This window comes from Mustela erminea, chromosome 14, assembly GCF_009829155.1.
Source record: "Mustela erminea isolate mMusErm1 chromosome 14, mMusErm1.Pri, whole genome shotgun sequence".
NCBI classification, from domain to species: Eukaryota; Metazoa; Chordata; class Mammalia; order Carnivora; family Mustelidae; genus Mustela; species Mustela erminea.
The window spans coordinates 61739712-61757799 of record NC_045627.1 but is presented as its reverse complement, the minus strand read 5'-3'; the positions used below and the strand labels follow the sequence as shown (position 1 = coordinate 61757799).

Genomic DNA, 18088 nt, shown 5'->3' with positions numbered 1-18088 from the left:
GCTTTTTTCTCGTTTCGGAGCAAAAACCTTGCCCAGGTTTTGACTCTTTCAAATAAACTTGCTTCCAAGCTTTACTTTCGAAATCAGATCTTTTAAAAAATTACAAATATACTTTTTTAAAAAAATATTTTATTTACTTGTCAGACAGAGAGCGCGAGCGCACAAGCAGGCAGAGGCGGAGAGAGAAGCAGGCTCTCCGCCGAGCAAGAAGCCCCATGCGGGACTCGATTCCAGGACCCTGGGATCGTTACCTGAGCGGAAGGCAGCGGTTTAACCGGCTGAGCCACCCAGGTATCCCACGTTTGGTTGTTTTTTAACCTGCAAAGTAATTCTAGTTTTATAAGGCCCACTCTTGCAGCCAAGAACCGACGCCCTGGATATAAACCCGAGGGACTCGGGGACCCCTAGCACTGAGGAAATGTAAAACCGGATGTTGACTATTTTGCCATAGAAACAGACGCGAATCCGGAAGTTACGTCAGAGAAAGCGGAAGTGAAGCCGTCTACTTACCCACGTGGGTTCCGCGCGTGTTTCCCGGTCCCTGGTAGCCGGAGCTTTAAGCTCTGTCCCCGGCATAGTCGCCATGGGTCGCTCGGGGAAGTTGCCCTCCGGTGTCTCGGCCAAGTTGAAACGCTGGAAGAAAGGCCATAGTAGCGACAGCAACCCTGCCATCTGCCGCCACCGCCAGGCCGCCCGCAGCCGCTTCTTCAGCCGGCCCTCAGGTAGCGGGGTCGAGACTCCAACGCGCTGGCGGCGGGGTTCTGGCGGATCTGGTCTGATGGTCGGGGCCTCTCTGGAGGCCCTGGGGCCCAGGCGCTGAATGTTTCTTCTCCTAGAACGTCGCACGTGGAGCCTGCTGTAAAGACCCACCCTCTGCATTTGACAGATGGGGAAATGGAGTCCGCAGTAGGGAAATGACTAGCCCTGGGTACCACAGGTGTCAGAGTTGGGACTTGGCTATAATTAACTTTGGGGGAGACTTACCAAAGTGTTTTCACCTGCATTTATTTCCCAAGCCCCTGCGTGCAGTCCCCGCGCCGTCTCCCCCCGGCACTTAATCCGTCGGGACACAGAAGCAGAAACTTTAACCCGGCGGGTTTGCTAAGTTCTAGGGGTATGGTGGGCCGATGAGGCAGGCCATGTTCAGAATTCAGCGTCTCGAGCTGGGGGCCTGAACTCTGCTAGTTTTTTTCGTATGGGTGGATCCCGGCCAAAAGGAGGTTCTGGTAGAAGTGAGGGCCTCACCTGTGCCTCCGGTTTTCAGGAAAAAGCGACCTGACTGTTGATGCGGTGAAGTTGCATAATGAGCTGCAGTCCGGGTCCATGCGTGTGGGCAAAAGCGAAGCCCCTGAGACGGCGATGGAAGAGGAGGAGGGGCCCGCTCTCACGGAGAAGTCCTCAGGCACCTTCCTGAGCGGTCTCTCGGACTGCACAAATGTCACCTTCAGCAAAGTGCAGCGCTTCTGGGAGTCCAACTCAGCCGCGCACAAGGAGGTAGGGGGGAGGGTCAGGAGGACTTGGGGTGGTGAGGAGGAGCCAGACTCGGGCTTCTTTTTATTTTCTCCCAGTGCTGGCTCACTGCTGCGGGAGACAGCTAGTATTTTTGGATGATGTGTCATCTCTTCTATCTTTTGTGTTCCCTACTCACTAGCTCTCCTAGGGCGGGTTCCACTTTCTGCTTTTTTCTAGCAGCATCTCCCCTACTCAAATGTAAAGTTCCTCGGGTTAGAAATATTTTCCAAATACTTACCTCTCATATCGCAGGACTTTTTACATAGAATATTTTCAAGACACGTTTGTTGAGTAAATTAATGCTGAGTAACAATAGATAGAAAATGTTTTATCTAACAAGAACCAGATTTTATATGTATGTTTTTAGTTAATGCTTTTAAGTTATACATATTTATATTTATATTCATTGTTTAGCATCACGCTCTAACCAACTGAGCTAACCGGCCACTTATATTCATTGTTTAAATGAAAAATGTCAAAATTATGAATGGTACCAAAGTGATGGGAGTAGAATAAAACATCAGAGTTGTTCTCCCAACTTAACTTCTTCATGGCAGTTATTGTTGATGGCTTATCATGTGTCTACCTAACCCAGCACTGTCCAAAACGTGGTGCAAGCTACACAGGTAACTGTAAAGTTTTAGTACCCATATTTTAAAAAAGTAAAAAGTAAATGAAATTGATCTTCTTTTTTAAAAAGATTTTATTTATTTATTTATTTGACAGGGTGAGAGAGAGCACAAGTAGGCAGAGAGGCAGGCAGAGGGGGGGAAGCAGGCTCCCTGCTGAGCAGAGAGCCTGATTTGGGGCTCAATCCCAGGACCCTGCCTGAGACCATGACCTGAGCTGAAGGCAGAGGCTTAACCCACTGAGCCATTCAGGTGCCCCCTGAAATTAATCTTAATAATAAGCTTACTATAGTTAATTATTGGCATTTCAACCTATAATCGATATAAAATGAGATGATTTGTATTATTTTTATCATATTAAGTCTTCAGAATCTGGAGTGTATGTTAGCTTTACATGTCTATTTGGATGCTAACTCTTCTTTGAAAGGACTTGATTTGGTCGTAAAATTTACAAAGGCAAAAGGTTCATATTTCCGGGCGCCTGGGTGGCTCAGTGGGTTAAGCCGCTGCCTTCGGCTCAGGTCATGATCTCAGGGTCCTGGGATCGAGTCCCGCATCGGGCTCTCTGCTCGGCAGGGAGCCTGCTTCCCTCTCTCTCTCTGCCTGCCTCTCTGACTACTTGTGATCTCTCTCTGTCAAATAAATAAATAAAATCTTTAAAAAAAAAAAAAAAAAGGTTTATATTTCCAAGTTGTTCTAAATCTGTTTTCTTAAAACTTACAGTCATATATCTAAGCTGTTTTATATCTGTTTTCAGGGCGCCTGGGTGGCTCAGTCAGTTAAGCATCCAACTCTTGATTTCAGCTCAGCTCATGATTTCAGGGTGGTGGGATCAAGCCCCGAGTTGGACTCTGCTTGGGATTCTCTCTCTCTCCCTTTTCCCTCTGTCCTTCCCCACACTTGCACACATGCAAGTGCTCTCTCTCAAATAAATAAATCTTAAAGATATATACATTTGTTTTCCCATAACTAGATTTTTAAAAAAGTTTATTTGAGAGCCTGTGTGCTGGTGTGCACAAGAAGGGCAGGAGGGGCAGAGGGAGAAGGAGAAGCAGGCTCCCCAGGCAGGGCTTGATCCCAGGACCCTGGGATCATGACCTGCGCAGAAGGCAGACGTTTAACAAACTGAGCCACGCAGGTGCCCCTCAAGTGTTCATTTTTAAATTTACGAATTAAGGATTCAGTTCTTCAGTCACACTAGCCATGTTCCATGCTCTTGTGAACGTTATTGTTTTAGACTTTCTTGTCTGTTTTTTTTTTTAAAGATTTTATTTATTTGAGAGAGAGACAGTGAGAGAAAGCATGAGAGGCAAGAAGGTCAGAGGGAGAAGCAGACTCCCCATGGAGCTGGGAACCTGATGCGGGACTCGATCCCGGGACTCCAGGACCGTGACCTGAGCTGAAGGCAGTTGCCCAACCAACTGAGCCACCCAGGCGCCCTCTTGTCTATTTTTTTATTTATGTTTATAGATTATATTTTATATGCAGTGTTCTGCAATTTTGCCCCACTGAACAGTAGTTCTAAATTAATATGGTATTGTTTCCCATTATTTTCAATAGTCCTGTAGTCTTTGAGTCCATCATTACTTATTATGTAGTAATAATACTTTATTGGGGCACCTGGGTGGCTTGGTTAAAGTGTGGGTTAAGCGTCTGCCTTTGACCCAGGTCATGATTCCAGGGTCCTGGGATCGAGCCCTACATCCAGCTCCCTGCTCAGTGGAAACCCTACTTTTCTCCCTCTGCCTGCTGCTCTGCCTGCTTGTGCTGTCTCTCTCTCTTTCAAATAAATAAGTAAAATCTTGAAAAATAGTAATAGTAGTACTTCATTAGTCCTCTGTTGATGGCTGCTGTGTTGTTTCAGTTTGTTGCTGCAGTGGACACACTTGTACCTAAATGTTTGCAGTTTCATGCGGGTATTCCTGTAAGAGATGGGTCTTAGAGGTGGAATCTCGGCAAACATGTCTGCCCACTCGCTCGGTCTTATGGTGTGTACACCTGGCTCTGAGTGCAGTTCATCTTCTCTATCTCTAGGCCTTGTCAGGAGAATCATTTGTGAAGGAGTAAGGAAAAGAAGCAGCCCAGGGATGGGATTCAATATAAAATAAATGTCCTAGGTGCCTTCTCCTTTACGTGCAGATCTGTGCTGTTCTGGCTGCTGTCACTGAGGTGATTCGCTCCCAGGGTGGGAAGGAGACAGAGACTGAGTACTTCGCTGCACTGGTGAGTTGGTGTGACTTGAGAGTGGGTGTCCAGAACAGCAGGTATTCCCGTCAGAGAGAGAAGATGCCCCTGGCATGAGGAGATAGAGCAGGACATTCCTGGGTAGGGGAGAGTGCTTCAGGGGCGCCTGGCTGGCCCAGTCGGAAGAGCATATGATATCTTGATATCTTGATATCTTGGGTCTGTGAGTTCAAGCCCCATGTTGGGTGTAAAGATTACTAAAAAAGGAAAGAAAAAGAGTGCTTTAGTTATTCTCAGGTGGTAGCTTCGTAAGGCTGGTGGTATTTTGCTATACTATCCTTACAGAACAAAAACCCACCACTCTGGTTGTTGCTGTTGTGTTTTCTTCCCTGATCCATGAAGCTGAGTTAGGCCCAGGGAATCCTCTAGAAAAATGGTTGGGAAAGTGTGGCCAGGGGTGGGGCAGGTGGGAGGCTGGTCCTGAGACCCTTTTCTGGGGTTCGTGGGCTATTAAAATTATTTTTATAATAATACTACAACATCATTTGCCCTTTTACTCCCATTCGCTCATGAGTGTACTATGGAGTTTTCCAGAAGTTATCTCATGTCTGCTGATGTTATTTCAACAGCTAATTGTACTTATGTATGCTTGTATTTTTTTTTATTTTTTTTTTTTTAAGATTTTATTTATTTGACAGAGGGTTGGCAGAGCAGCAGGCAGAGAGAGGGGGAAGCAGGCTCCCCGCTGAGCAGAGAGCCTGATGTGGGGCTGGATCCCAGGACCCTGAGATCATGACCTGGGCTGAAGGCAGAGGCTTCAGTGGAGTCCCCTGAGTCTCTGGCTCCCACTGAGCCACCCAGGCGCCCCGTGTATGCTTGTATTTTAAAAATTTCTCAGTTTTAATTTTTAATGTGGTAAGTATCGGTAGATATCACCTATGTAAACAAAACCTCTCAGGGACTCTGCAAGAAATTCTGTGGTGTAAAAGTTTGAGAACCGCTGCTCTGGAACAGGGTTTGGCAGACTACGGCCCATGGGAATAATCTGATCCAAGGCCTGTTTTTGTACAGCCTGAGAGCTAAGAATGTTTTTTATATTTTTAAAGGATTGTTCAAAACACACTCAAAAGAATATGCAACTGAGACCATCTGTGGCCTGCAAACCCTAAAATATTTATGATCCGGCCCTTTATGGAAGAAGCCTTCTGTATAATGAATAAGTTAGCCAGTAATACATAGTTTTTATTATGGGCCAGGCAGTGTTGGGATTGACACATACGAATTTAGTGAAATGTTAGAACAACTTATCTTTGTTTTACAAGTGAGGAAGCTGAATCACAGAAGGTTCATTGCTAGCCCAAAGTCACACAGTGGCAGAGCCAGGATTTGAACCTCTGACACCAGTGCTCTTGTTCATCACCATCCTGCTGGGCACAGGGTGGCCCTAGCACCCCACCTGCCTAGCTTACACAACTCCCCACTCACCCGCTGTGGTCTGGCCCTCAGATGACAACAGTGGAGGCAGTGGAGTCCCCTGAGTCTCTGGCTGCTGTTGCTTACCTGCTGAACCTTGTCCTGAAGCGGTGAGTCCTGTCCTAGGTCTGAGCACAGAGTCTCTTGGGGCAAAGGGAACTATATCAGCTGACCTGATATCATCATGGCCTTATCAGCGTGAGGCTCCCGGGGCAGCTTGGGGTGTTGTACAGGGTGTGAGCCCTGGGTCTTGCGGGTGGGGGAGGTAGGAAGAGGACTGAGGAGAACAGTGGGGGCCCATCTCGTGAGAATGGAATGGGTAGTGGAGAAGGCAAGAGGCGCAGAGCTCAGGTGCCACAGAAAGCACATGGAGGTGGTGTCCAGAAGGGAGGGCTCCTGTCCTGACTCCTGCCCGCTTGCTGAGTGACTGGGCTAGTGCTGCCTCCCTCTGTGTAGCTCCCGCCTTCAGACCAGGGCTAAGCTTATTCCTGCTGCTGTAGGACGCCCCTCGGGGTTCCGCCATCTCTCTTCTTCCCCCACAGTGTGCCCAGTCCTGTACTCATTAAGAAGTTTTCCGACACCTCCAAGGCCTTCATGGACATCATGGCAGCCCAGACCAACAGTGGCTCCACCTCTGCCCTCCGATGGGTTAGTTTCTGGGTCTGGTTCCCCTCTGCCATCTTCCAGAGCCCCGCAGATCTGGCTGGAGCTCGGATACTCCCCAGGAGGGGTATAGGCACCACGTGGGCTTCCGACGGATCCCCGTGTGATTTTTTGGAGTTGGTGAGAACCTGGGCTCTTCTCCCAGCTGGCTGGAGCAGGTGAAGCTGAGAGACTCCGAATCTCTCTTGAAGGTCCTCTCCTGCCTGGCCACCCTTCTGCGGAAGCAGGACCTGGAGGCCTGGAGCTACCCTGTGACCCTGCAAGTGTACCAGGGGCTGCTGAGCTTCACAGTGCACCCAAAGCCCAAGGTGAGGCTGCTGGGCCCCCAGAATATGGGGGCGGGGGGCAGCCATTCTAGTAAGTGGGCTCATCTGTCTGAGTAGGGGGAGTAGGGGAGGTTGCCCTGAGGGCTGGGCTCTTGCCCTGAGGCTCTACTTTTTGCCCCTGACGCCGTCTTTGTTTAATCCTAGAAGGTGAGAGGCAGCTCCTCATCCTTCAGAAGGGATATTCACTGTCAGGCCATCCTGAGTCCCTGCTGCCTCACTGGTCAGTGACAGGTTTAGCTACAGTGGCAGGAAGGGGCAGCATGGGGCTTTGGAGTCTCACAATCCTCAATTGGCTGCTGGGTTCACCACTCGTGTGTGACCTTGGGCGAGTTACTTAAGCTCTCTGAGCCTCGGCTTCCTAACGGGAATGTAGGGCCGGTAATACCAAGCTCGCTGCAAGGGTATGGGGCAACTCCATTGTCTCTCACAGTTCCTGGCTCAGAGCAGGCGCTCAGCAGTGGTGGCCAGCCACCGCATTTGCTTCTGAAATTGAGGGCAGGGCCCTCGTCCTAGCACAGCAGCAGTGGTCCGCAGTCATTCGGGGGCTCTGCACGCTTCCCAGGTCAGGTCACGCCTCCTTCCCTGTGTATTCCCGAGGCCGCTCTGCGCTTTCTTCAGGTCTCTGCTGCAGTGTCACTTCACTGGAGTGACACTTGCCTGACCACTGTGTAAAAAGTAACCCTTGCCGTATGGTCTGCAAAGTACTTTTACCTCCCAGTGTATGCGTGTGTGTGTTCTGCCTGCCAAAGAGAGAGCAGGTTTTTAGCTCTGGTCACTGCCAGACTGTCAGTCCTGAGAACAGTGCCAGGCTTGGTCACACTTGGTATTGTGGGGTGACTGATGGAACCCCTGGAGTAATGGGGACGCTGCAGCTCAGAGATGAAGTGGTTAGCTCGTTCAAGGCTGTTTGGGGCGCTAGTGGGAGAGCGGGGATCGGAGCCCAGCTTCGTCTCACTGCCCCGCTGAGGAGTCTGCACACAGGCGGGGCTGGGTATAGCGTCGGTCGTGGAGGAGGCGTGCCATCCGCGCTGCTGGGTATATGCTAACCTGGGCCTGGCCCCTCTCTCCCTGGCTCACAGATCCGGAAGGCTGCCCAGCATGGCGTGTGCTCCGTCCTCAAGGGCAGTGAGTTCATGTTCGGTGAAAAAGCCCCTGCCCATCATCCTGCTGCCGTTTCCACCGCCAAATTCTGCATCCAGGAGATTGAGAAGTCTGGAGGTGGGGAACTGGGTCTCCGGCAGGGTGGGTGGGGGCCGAGGCCAGCCTGGGAGGAGTGGGCTGAGGCCACCCTGAGAGGGTGGGCTGGAGGCTCAGCTCCCTCGCCTGCCAGGCTCTAAGGAGGCCACCACCACACTGCACATGCTGACGCTGCTGAAGGACGTGCTGCCCTGCTTCCCAGAAGGCCTGGTCAAGAGCTGTAGTGAGACCCTCCTCAGGGTCATGACCTTGAGCCATGTGGTAAGCTCAGCCAGGGAGCCAGAGGAGTGTGCTGGGGCAGGGGGCTAAACTTCAGACCCTAGGCCCTCAATGCTGATGCCTAAGAACTTGCCAGTCCGTCCAGAAGCAGGAGCTGGGGCCTCCCCACCCCAACCCTGCTCTTGTCCATGACCAAGGACACCAGCCATTCTTGGTGTCGGATAGACCAGGCTATCTTTAGGGTCCCGGTCCCTTTGGGAGCTGGTCTCAGGGATTGGGTCAGGGGAAGGGAGCCGAGGCGGGACTGGTAAGGCAGCAGCCCTCTCCCTGCTTGAGCTGTTTCAGCCACAGTCATGGATCTGTTTTCTTTTTTTAGTTTTTGCTTATTTACTAACATATTTGTACAGTAGCTTTAATACATAATAATTTATTTAATACATAAAACGATCTACATTTTTGTCATGCTAGCACAATTCTGTTAATTTTTATATATCCTCTCATAGGAGGATACATTCTTCGTAAAGTATCTATTATGTAAATAACACAATCATTGTTTAGAAGGAGAAACCCATTTAGAATAACTTGCTGTATATCCTTTCAGATATTTTTTTTGGATAAACAAACATAGATAAAAACCTGTGAAAATATAGCCATAATCAGGGACGCCTGGGTGGCTCAGTTGGTTGGACGACTGCCTTCAGCTCAGGTCATGATCCCGGAGTCCCGAGATCGAGTCCCGCATCGGGCTCCCAGCTCCATGGGGAGTCTGCTTCGCTCTCTGACCTTCTCCTCGCTCATGCTCTCTCTCACTGTCTCTCTCTCAAATAAATAAGTAAAATATTTAAAAAAAAAAATATATATATAGCCATAATCATAGCCTGCCCACCACATATAGCCTGCTTTTATAACCCATTCTGTTAGAAACTATTTGGTCATGTTCCTCTATTATCTTTGTTTAAATCTCTTAAAAATTTCTCAGTAGCTGCCGAGCCTTCGTAAAGTGTCAGTCCTCTGAGTGTATCGGTGTGGGGGGCATGCTTGAGGTCAGTGGCGTGGGTCTCTCCCAGCCCACTGGCTGGAGTTGGAGGTTGAGGAGCCCAGGGCAGCCATGGGCTTTGCAGTCCCCCACTAAATGTATTTGTCCTCTCCAGCTGGTGACAGCCTGTGCCATGCAGGCCTTCCACAGCCTCTTCCTTGCCAAGCCCAGCCTGGGCACCCTGTCAGCGGAGCTCAACGCCCAGATCATCACGGTGAGGCCTGATATGGAGGGGTGTGGTGGTGGTAGAGGGGTGAGGGGGGCCTGTTACTTGTCTACAGAGTGAGCTTGAGTGGGCTGATTCAAGCTCAGCGGAGGAGGCCAGTAGTCAAGCAGAGAGGAAGCAGGCAGCTGGGAGACTGGCCACCAAAGCCACATCAGTGTCTACAGGACATGGGGACTTCGACTCTTACTTAACTTAATAAACAATTTCAGCATGGTCTCATGTCGTAACCCATATCTTGAGCAGAGGCTCTCAAATTTAGGGATCCCTGGATGGATTTGGGGAAGGGAGCATAAACATCCCCTTCTTGTTTGCAAAGTGTGCATATGTATGCCCGTGCACATTTCTCCTGAGAGAGTCTCTGTGGCTTTTGTGAGATCCAAAGTGTTGTGTGACCCAGGTTTTACTCAGCTGATTCTAGAAACACTGACCCCATAAGAGCAGAACTGGGAGGGTTTCATGGAATAGGGAAATACAGGACTTGGAAAAACCAAGGGGCCTGGGAGCTCTGGGGCCACCTGTGCAGGCCTGTCATTAGGACATGCTGGGAAGGGGTCATTGTCATTAGGCCATAGCAGACACACTCACTCAGCGCCCTGCTTATTCCCTGTCCCACCTCTAGGCCTTATATGATTATGTTCCCAGCGAGAATGACTTACAACCCCTGCTGGCCTGGCTTAAGGTCATGGAGAAAGCCCACATCAACCTGGTCAGGTAGGTTTGGTGGAGGGGTGTCCCAAGGCCTCCAGCCAGGCTACCTGCTCTGCAGTGCAGATGGGAGGGACAGAAGCCGGAAGCTGGAGAGGGAGGGCAGTGTTTCCTTGTCAAGTGTGCTGTAGACCAGCTCTGGTTCTGAGGTGCAGGGCAGGATGGTGTGGCCTGTGGGGCTGGTACTGTCCTGCCAGAGCAGTTACCAGTGAGCTCTAAGGAGTAGCAGGGTGGGCTAAGCACACCGCCCCAGAGGTGGGGCCTCAGTTCCATCCTCAGTCTTGTCATCCCCTGACTGAATCCTCTGCGGTTGGTTTCCTTCTCAGACGACCTTGTGCATTTTCTGTGGCTTCACCCCTCCCCCCACCTGGGTTAACAGTCCCCTCCTCTGGGGTTCGCAGTTCTGCACACCCAGTGTCTGCTCTGTGTCTGTCAGAACACGCATGTGTGAGCTTGGCCACTTCACAGTAGCCACCTGATAATTTTGCTTTTCCAGAATAAGGCTGAGAAGAATAAGTGTATCAGTTGGCAACTTGGGTTTCGCCTGGAGTGAGGATCTCTGAGGACCCTGGGGCCCCACCATGCTGTGTCTTCTCTCCCCTGTGCTGAAGGGCTCCCATCGGCCTGCTCTCTCAGGCCCCCCGCTGAGTGCTTTCCCTCATTGTCCACCTCACTCATCACAGCCACCCAGGAGGAACGTGCTAGCCTTTTCTTTTTTTTTTTTTAAGATTTTATTTATTTATTTGACAGAGAGAGATCACAAGTAGGCAGAGAGGCAGGTAGAGACAGAGGAAAGGAAGCAGGCTCCCCGCTGAGCAGAGAGCCCAACACGGGGCTCGATCCCAGGACCCCGAGATCATGACCTGAGCCGAAGGCAGAGGCTTTAACCCACTGAGCCACTCAGGCGCCCCTGCTAGCCTTTTTCTTGAGCCAGAAACAGAAGCAGTGCGAGGTAGCTGGTCATGCCGCCGCAAAGGAGCGAAGACAGGTCTCCAGCCCACATCTGCTGGGCCCACATTCTCTATCCACACCATCCAGCTTTTATCTGGAGATGCCAAAAAATGGCAAAATAGCCTTATTCTCCACTTCTCAGAATTTTTTTTTTTTAAGACTTTTTTTCTTTGAGAGAGAGCGAAGTGGGGAGGACCAGAGGGAGAGGGAGAAGCAGACTCCTTGCTGAGGGCAGAGCTGGACTCGAGATTCCATCCTGGGACCCTGAGACCATGGCCTGAGCTGAGATCAGACACTCAACTGACAGAGCCACCCAGGTGTCCCCTCTGCTTCTCAGAATTAGTCCTGAGATTGCAAGCCTTCCACAATTGTGCCACAACATACGTCTCAAGCTGTTTGTTGTAATGCTGTAGCTAACAGCAGAAAAACCTAGAAGCCAAACACAACCATACACAAATGTATCCAAGGAGAGGACTGGTCAGTATACTGTGAGATACTCTGCAGCCATTAGAAGTTACTGAAGTAGGGCGCCAGGGTGGCTCAGTGGGTTAAAGCTTAAAGGGTCCTGGGATCGAGCCCCACATTGGGCTCTCTGCTCTGCGTGGAGCCTGCTTCCTCCTCTCTCTCTGCCTGCCTCTCTGCCTACTTGTGATCTCTGTAAAATAAATAAACAAGATCTTAAAAAAAAAAAAAAAGTTGCTGAAGTAGAGAGGTACATGCTCACCCGGAAAGATCCCAAAATGTATTGAGAAGACTCACAACATACTCTGGAGCGAAACTCTCAGGGTATGATCCTGACTCCTGCCTCCTACTCGCGACGTGACCTTGGGCAAGTAACTTGACTTTTCGTGCCTCACGTTCCCCACTTACAGTGAATTTTTAAGTCATAGGACTTAATCTTGTTGCAAACCTTGTTGAAAGGTTTAAGTGAATGAATGTATGTTATAACAGTGCTTGGAGAATGAAAATTGTTAAGTAAATGTTAGCATACGTTACTTCCTATGTTTGTACATGTGTAAGACATCCTGGAAGAGTATTTGAGAAACTTAACCTTGATTTTCCTCTGGAAAGTTCATCTGAAGGTCAGTCTGGGAGAAAAGTGTGATAAAGAAAGTATACTCTTTATTTTATATTTTGAAGACCTACTTGAATTTTTTTTACCACATGTGGCTATTAACTTCAATAACAGTACTTTTTAAAATTGCCCACTAGAAGGGCCCTGTACAACCTTCCAAATCGGTGACTGTCATTGGACCTGGGCCATGTGGGTCCCTGAGGCCCAGGACCAGACCCCACAGAAGCCTTTTGTCTTCACAGACTGCAGCAGGACCTGGGGCTGGGCCACCTCCCTCGCTTTTTTGGAACCGCGACCACTTGTCTTCTCTCCCCACACTCACAGGTGGTGACAGCTGCCACTCAGAGCCTTCAGGTACCCCAGCCCCTGCTTTAGCGGGGTAAGCAGAGAGTACAGAGGGTTCTACTGGCTGCCCTGTCTCTCCTGGAACTCGCCCTAGACCTCCAGCTGGATCTGGGGAGGAGGTTCTTGGGGTGGGGATCGGCTTCCTGGAAGTGTCCAAAAGCGATCACTTTTGCTAGGAGGGCTTAGTGGTGCTGGGAGGCTGCTTTAGGCCCAGACAGCTGGGGCTTCTTTTTGCAGGAGATCCTGAAGGAATGTGTCGCTCCCCACATGGCCAGCATTGGCTCCGTGACCTCTTCAGCCTCTGGCCCTGCCCAGCATGTCTTCAAGATGTTCAGGTGAGAACACAGCATCTGTGTTAGGAAGGAATAGGTGTACCTTCTAGAAAGTTCCTTGTAGTGACAGGTGTTCCACTTGTCACTTACTGGGGGCACGTGCGCAGTGCCAGAACAGCTGCTGCTGATGGAGCACTGGCTACGTTCCAGGTGCCATCATGTGCTCATGAGTATGGATTCTGAGCTGGTCATTTGGGGCAAGTTCCCCCGTGTCCTCCACGTCTAAATACCTCAGGGTCCTCATCATTCGAAGGTTACTGACAGGTGTGAGGGTTCAATGTGTGTGTATGTGTAAAGTTCTCAGAACTGTATCTGGCACGCAGTTAAGCACTCAGCGAATAAAAGCCACTAGTGGTTTTCGTGGTTCTAGGAGATATGTACTGACCCCCACTTTACAGACAGACAGGCTGAGGTCACCCAACTAGGAGGGGGCCGCCTGACCGCAGAGCCCACTCTTGTTCACGTGCTGTGCTGCCCTCCACGCCTGCAAGAGGAGCCATTCCCAGGCGTGGCCACTGACCATCTCGTCCTTTCTGCAGCTGGTGAGGGGCCTCCAAGCATTGTAGACATTGGAAGGGCCCTGGGGAAGGAGTGAGGATCCCTGGTGTCTGCCCTGGGTCTGTGTGCTCACCTCCAGGCTGTGGTGCTTTGGGTCTTGCTCCTTGTGAGGAAACGGGCCTGTTGCCTCTGGATGCATCTGTGATGGAGTTTCAGGAAAACTCAGAGCCACCCGCACCTCCAGCTCTCCTGTTTCCCGACTCTGATCCCTGTTGGCCGTTCTTGCCTCGGATCTGCAGGAGGCTGGGAGGCAGAGCCAGCCTCGTGCCACTCTCCCCTCGACCCAGACCACCTGCTCTACCGTGGCAGCCCATCCTGGGTCGGACCAGGAGAGCATGAGACAGGGACAGCATGGGCTTTGGAGGCCCAGGGTGGCCACTAGCAGAGTGACCCTGGCAGGTTATTTCCTCTCTCTGAGCCTCAGTTTCCCAATCTGAAGGTGGAAGAAACCACATACCTCAGAGTTTTCTTTAGGCAGTAGGATTTCAGATGAAACTCAGCACAGGGGCTGCATTGTAATTGCTAGTTCTCCCCCTTGGCCTTTCCCGGGGCTCCATGCTTACTGGCCAGCTGGTGGTCTGAAGCTCATGGGCCAGCTATTGACTTCCTGATTGGGGCCCAGGTGAGCAGGAACTTGACTCTGACTGTTCCCCTGGCAGGGCCGTGGAGGAAGGCCTGACATACAAATTCCACGCAGCGTGGAGCTCTGTGTTACAGCTGCTGTGTGTCTTCTTCCAGGCCTGCGGGAGGCAGGCCCATCCTGTGATGAAGAAGGTGAGCTGGGGAGCTGCCAGGGCCAAGGCAGGAGGTGGTGATTGGGCTGTCGGACTGTGGGCTCCTAGAGTGGTCATGTGTCTGCTACTTGTGCACTTTACCCCCTGTTATATCCCTGATGGCACTCACAGCAGGTGCCCAGCACAGTGTCTCCAGGAAAGTGTCTGAGCCAACACGTGAGAAACAAAAAGAGGGATGGGACCTCCCCTGGCCCCTTGGCCAGTAACTGCTCGCTAGTCCTGGCTGAGGTTGATGGCTTTGAACAGGGAACCATCGTGACTCTCCCTCACCCCTACTCCTATCTTCTGTTTTTAATTCTCTGAACTTTCTATAATAAGGGATTATGGTGTTTTAAGCAGCCTTAGGTCCCAGACAGATTACTGCAGCCCAGAGTAAACTATATAAGAATCAGGGATCCCTTGGGGCGCCTGGGTGGCTCGGTTGTTAAGCGTCAGCCTTTGGCTTGGGTCATGATCCCAGGGTCCTGGGATCAAGCCCTGCATCAGGCTCCCTGCTCAGCAGGAAGCCTGCTTCTCCCTTTTCCACTCCCCCTGCTTGTGTTTCCTCTCTCTCTCTCTCTCTCTGTCAAATATATAAATAAAAAATCTTAAAAAAGGGGGGGGGGGTCTGGGATCCTCCCCAGCTAGGGAGGCAGGCCCCAGACCGCTTATCAGCTCCTGGCCTCTTGGGGCTTTCACTGACTCTCACCATTGCTGGTTGGAAGAAAGGAGCCACTCTGGGACAGCAAGGACTTCCTCAAGAAGCCTGGTCCCTAATAGGTTAGATTGATGAACTTGGCTGCCTACAGGCAAGGCCCTGGTGGCTTCTGTGGGGCTGTGGTGGGCCAGAGGTCACAGCCTTGTCTTGAGGGACATCCACTCCTCAGCATCTGGTAATTTGCTAATTGTCACACATGGGTGTGTCTTTTCCCTTGGCCAGAGTTTCCCATTTTTTCAAGACAAACTGGAAATGTATGTTTGTATGTGAACTCTGATTTTTACGTGTTACTAATAAATACAGAATCTTTTAAATTCTTGGGGCATTGGGGAGAGGTGAGACTCTTCAACAGCTTAGATGTGGTTATTGGTTTGTGATCTCTGACCTAGAGCTTAACATGGGCCCGTGTTCCTGAGCTCTCATCCTCTTCTTTTTTTTTTTTTTTTCAAAGATTTTGTTAATTTATTTGACAGAGATCATAAGTAGGCAGAGAGGCAGGCAGAGAGAGAGAGGAAGGGAAGCAGACTCCCTGCTGAGCAGAGAGCCCGATGGGGGGCTCGATCCCAGGACCCTGAGATCATGACCTGAGCCGAAGGCAGAGGCTTTAACCCACTGAGCCACCCAGGTGCCCCTCTCATCCTCTTCTTTGAGAATTTGGCCCTGACTCAGCCGTGGGCTCCTGCTCTGTGAGCAGGCCTTGGTGTATCCTCTCATGTCTTTTTGCTCCAGTGCCTCCAGTCCCTGTGTGACCTGCGTCTCTCCCCGCACTTCCCTCACACGGCGGCTCTGGATCAGGCCGTGGGGGCAGCGGTGGCCAGCATGGGACCCGAGGTGGTTTTAGAGGCTGTGCCTTTGGAAATTGACGGCTCTGAGTAAGTGTGGTTCTGGCTGGCTTCCTTACGAGCCCCGGGGCAGTCGGCGGCTTGTTCTCCTTCAGTAGGATGTTCACTTTTTTGGGGTGAGGTCTCTGTGTGTCACGTGGGGGTCAGCGGGAAAGGCCACAGCAGGGTTCAAGCTCCTCGGCTTGGTGGGCCGTGGCTGCTGGGTCTGCTGCCCTCACTGGGCCTTCCCTGCCTCCTCCCAGGGAGACTCTGGATTTCCCACGGAGCTGGCTGCTGCCTGTCATCCGGGACCACGTCCGGGAAACACGGCTCGGTTTCTTCACCACCTATTTCTTACCCCTGGCTACCACCCTGAAGAACAAAGGTATGGGCCCCACCTTAGTCCTGGAGCCTTGGCTGGAAGGGGTCAGGAAGGGCTCCTAGGACACTGGGCAGCGTCCCTCTGCTAGGCAGGTGGCCAGCCAGTGCTTGAGGGCCCTCCTCCTCCCTTAGAGGCACAGCCAGGCAGCTCCCCCTCACAGGTCCCTGCCCTGTGGCAGGCCAACAGTGGCCTCCTGTCCTACTGAGGTAATTAAACAAGAACACACCAGTTTGTATATATGCAGAGCCGTTCCTCATAAAAATCTGACACAGCCTCCACGTTCCTCAGGGAGGTTCTGGTGAACTTAGTTACGATAAGTCCCACCGTGGGCCACGGTGTGGTCTTTGTGAAGAGAGGAAGACCTCACACGGGAACAGGCATATTTAGGAGACGGTGAGTTGAGCAGGTCAGATTCAGATCTCAGCAGAGCCGCACCGCAGCGGGGTGACTGTGGGCAGTTGATGCAGCTCCTCCGGGTCTGCTCCTCAGCAGACTCTGGGTGAAAGCTGCCGTGTGAGCGGGAAGTGCAGCCGTCACGGATGTGCCCAGCAGACAGCCTCCCACTGAGAAACCTTACCATCAAGTAAAACCAGGTTTCGGAACAGTATGTGCATCGTACAGGCCTGTTTATATTTTTAAAGAAACGTGAAGGAGTCAGTAGAGGTCGTCGCTATCCCTGGAAGGATAAGATGATGAGGAGATACCCACTGCCTGTTTTATGTAGATCTTTTAAATTTTTTTTGAATGAGCAAGTATCATGTTTCAGTCTTCACCCACATTCCTGTTCTCATTACTGGGCTTTTGGTTTGGTAAAAATGAGGCTCCTGGCATGAAGGGTGCCCAGGGTCCCACTCTCTCCTTGTGTCACACACAGCAACGGATCTGGCCCAGGCGGGCAGGACAGTGGAGTCCAAGATCTACGATACGCTCCAATGGCAGGTAAGGGATCAGCTGGGGGGACATGAGTTGGATGGTGCGGGGGCCTGAGTGGCGGGACATCACTGTCCTTGACCATCCCTCCCCAACCCCCCAGATCTGGACCCTCCTGCCTGGGTTCTGCACGAAGCCCACGGACGTGGCCGCCTCCTTCAAAGGGCTGGCGCGGACACTGGGCACGGCCATCAGTGAGCGCCCAGACCTGAGGGTCACTGTGTGCCAAGCCCTGCGCACCCTCGTCACCAAGGGCTGTGAGGCGGGTATGTATGGGCCCTAAGGCTGGGGGTGGGGAGGGGGGCAGTGGCAGTGGCCCGGGTCTCCTGGCCTGCTGTGCCTCACTGCCAGAGCCATAGCTGAGCCTTTGCAAGGACCCGGGGCTTTTGCTGGAGACCCAAGGAGTTAGTAGGAACTGAAAGCTGCCCCTTTCCTCTTTACTCCCACTGTGCTGACAGCTGCTGGGTGTTATCCAGTCGGTGTAAGGGCTTTATCATGTGTCCGGCTCTTGGGTGACCCATAGGACAGAGCCACGGAGGAGTGTAGAGTATGGGGGCACCTCTTGTCCCAGAGAAGCCCCAAATCTGTGGGCTCCAGGTCCTGTCATGAGTCCTCCAAATGGTTGCCTCTGGGCTGCAGCCCTATCAGCCTATGAGGCGGGGCTGACTCCTGCCCCTCTTACACAAACTCTGGTCCTCCTGCCAGAGGCTGACCGTGTGGAGGTGAGCCGTTTTGCCAAGAACTTTCTGCCAATCCTCTTCAACCTATACGGGCAACCTGTTGCAGCCGGGGACACCCCAGCCCCCCGCCGGGCTGTGCTGGAAACGGTCAAAACTTACCTGACCATTACAGACCCTCAGGTGAGCATGCTGGTGGAGGGGAGGGAGGAACATTCAGGTGGGTGACTGTTGGGTTGGGTGTGTGAGAAAGGGCCCACCTACCAGGGTTCGTCTGGGCTCTACCACCTGGGGGACAGGGCACTGGATACCAGCGGCACCTGGGTCGAGGCTGTGTGGGGTGAGGTGTGGAGAGG

The 18088-nt window shown here is 51.7% G+C and overlaps 1 protein-coding gene across 1 annotated transcript in view; it reads left to right on the top strand.

The window, feature by feature from the left end:
- Positions 1 to 480: 480 nt before the first annotated feature.
- Positions 481 to 18088, top strand: part of RRP12 (ribosomal RNA processing 12 homolog) — a 29549-nt gene continuing 11941 nt past the window's right edge. The window contains exons 1-18 of the mRNA XM_032312670.1: positions 481 to 722; positions 1265 to 1494; positions 4281 to 4364; positions 5832 to 5908; positions 6341 to 6446; positions 6653 to 6769; positions 7867 to 8005; positions 8118 to 8245; positions 9355 to 9453; positions 10085 to 10176; positions 12439 to 12550; positions 12779 to 12876; positions 14091 to 14205; positions 15652 to 15794; positions 16007 to 16128; positions 17000 to 17064; positions 17159 to 17321; positions 17761 to 17915. Of these exons, the coding sequence (XP_032168561.1) occupies positions 584 to 722; positions 1265 to 1494; positions 4281 to 4364; positions 5832 to 5908; positions 6341 to 6446; positions 6653 to 6769; positions 7867 to 8005; positions 8118 to 8245; positions 9355 to 9453; positions 10085 to 10176; positions 12439 to 12550; positions 12779 to 12876; positions 14091 to 14205; positions 15652 to 15794; positions 16007 to 16128; positions 17000 to 17064; positions 17159 to 17321; positions 17761 to 17915 (2184 nt within the window). The 5' untranslated portion in view covers positions 481 to 583. The remainder of the gene's footprint in view (positions 723 to 1264; positions 1495 to 4280; positions 4365 to 5831; positions 5909 to 6340; positions 6447 to 6652; positions 6770 to 7866; positions 8006 to 8117; positions 8246 to 9354; positions 9454 to 10084; positions 10177 to 12438; positions 12551 to 12778; positions 12877 to 14090; positions 14206 to 15651; positions 15795 to 16006; positions 16129 to 16999; positions 17065 to 17158; positions 17322 to 17760; positions 17916 to 18088) is intronic.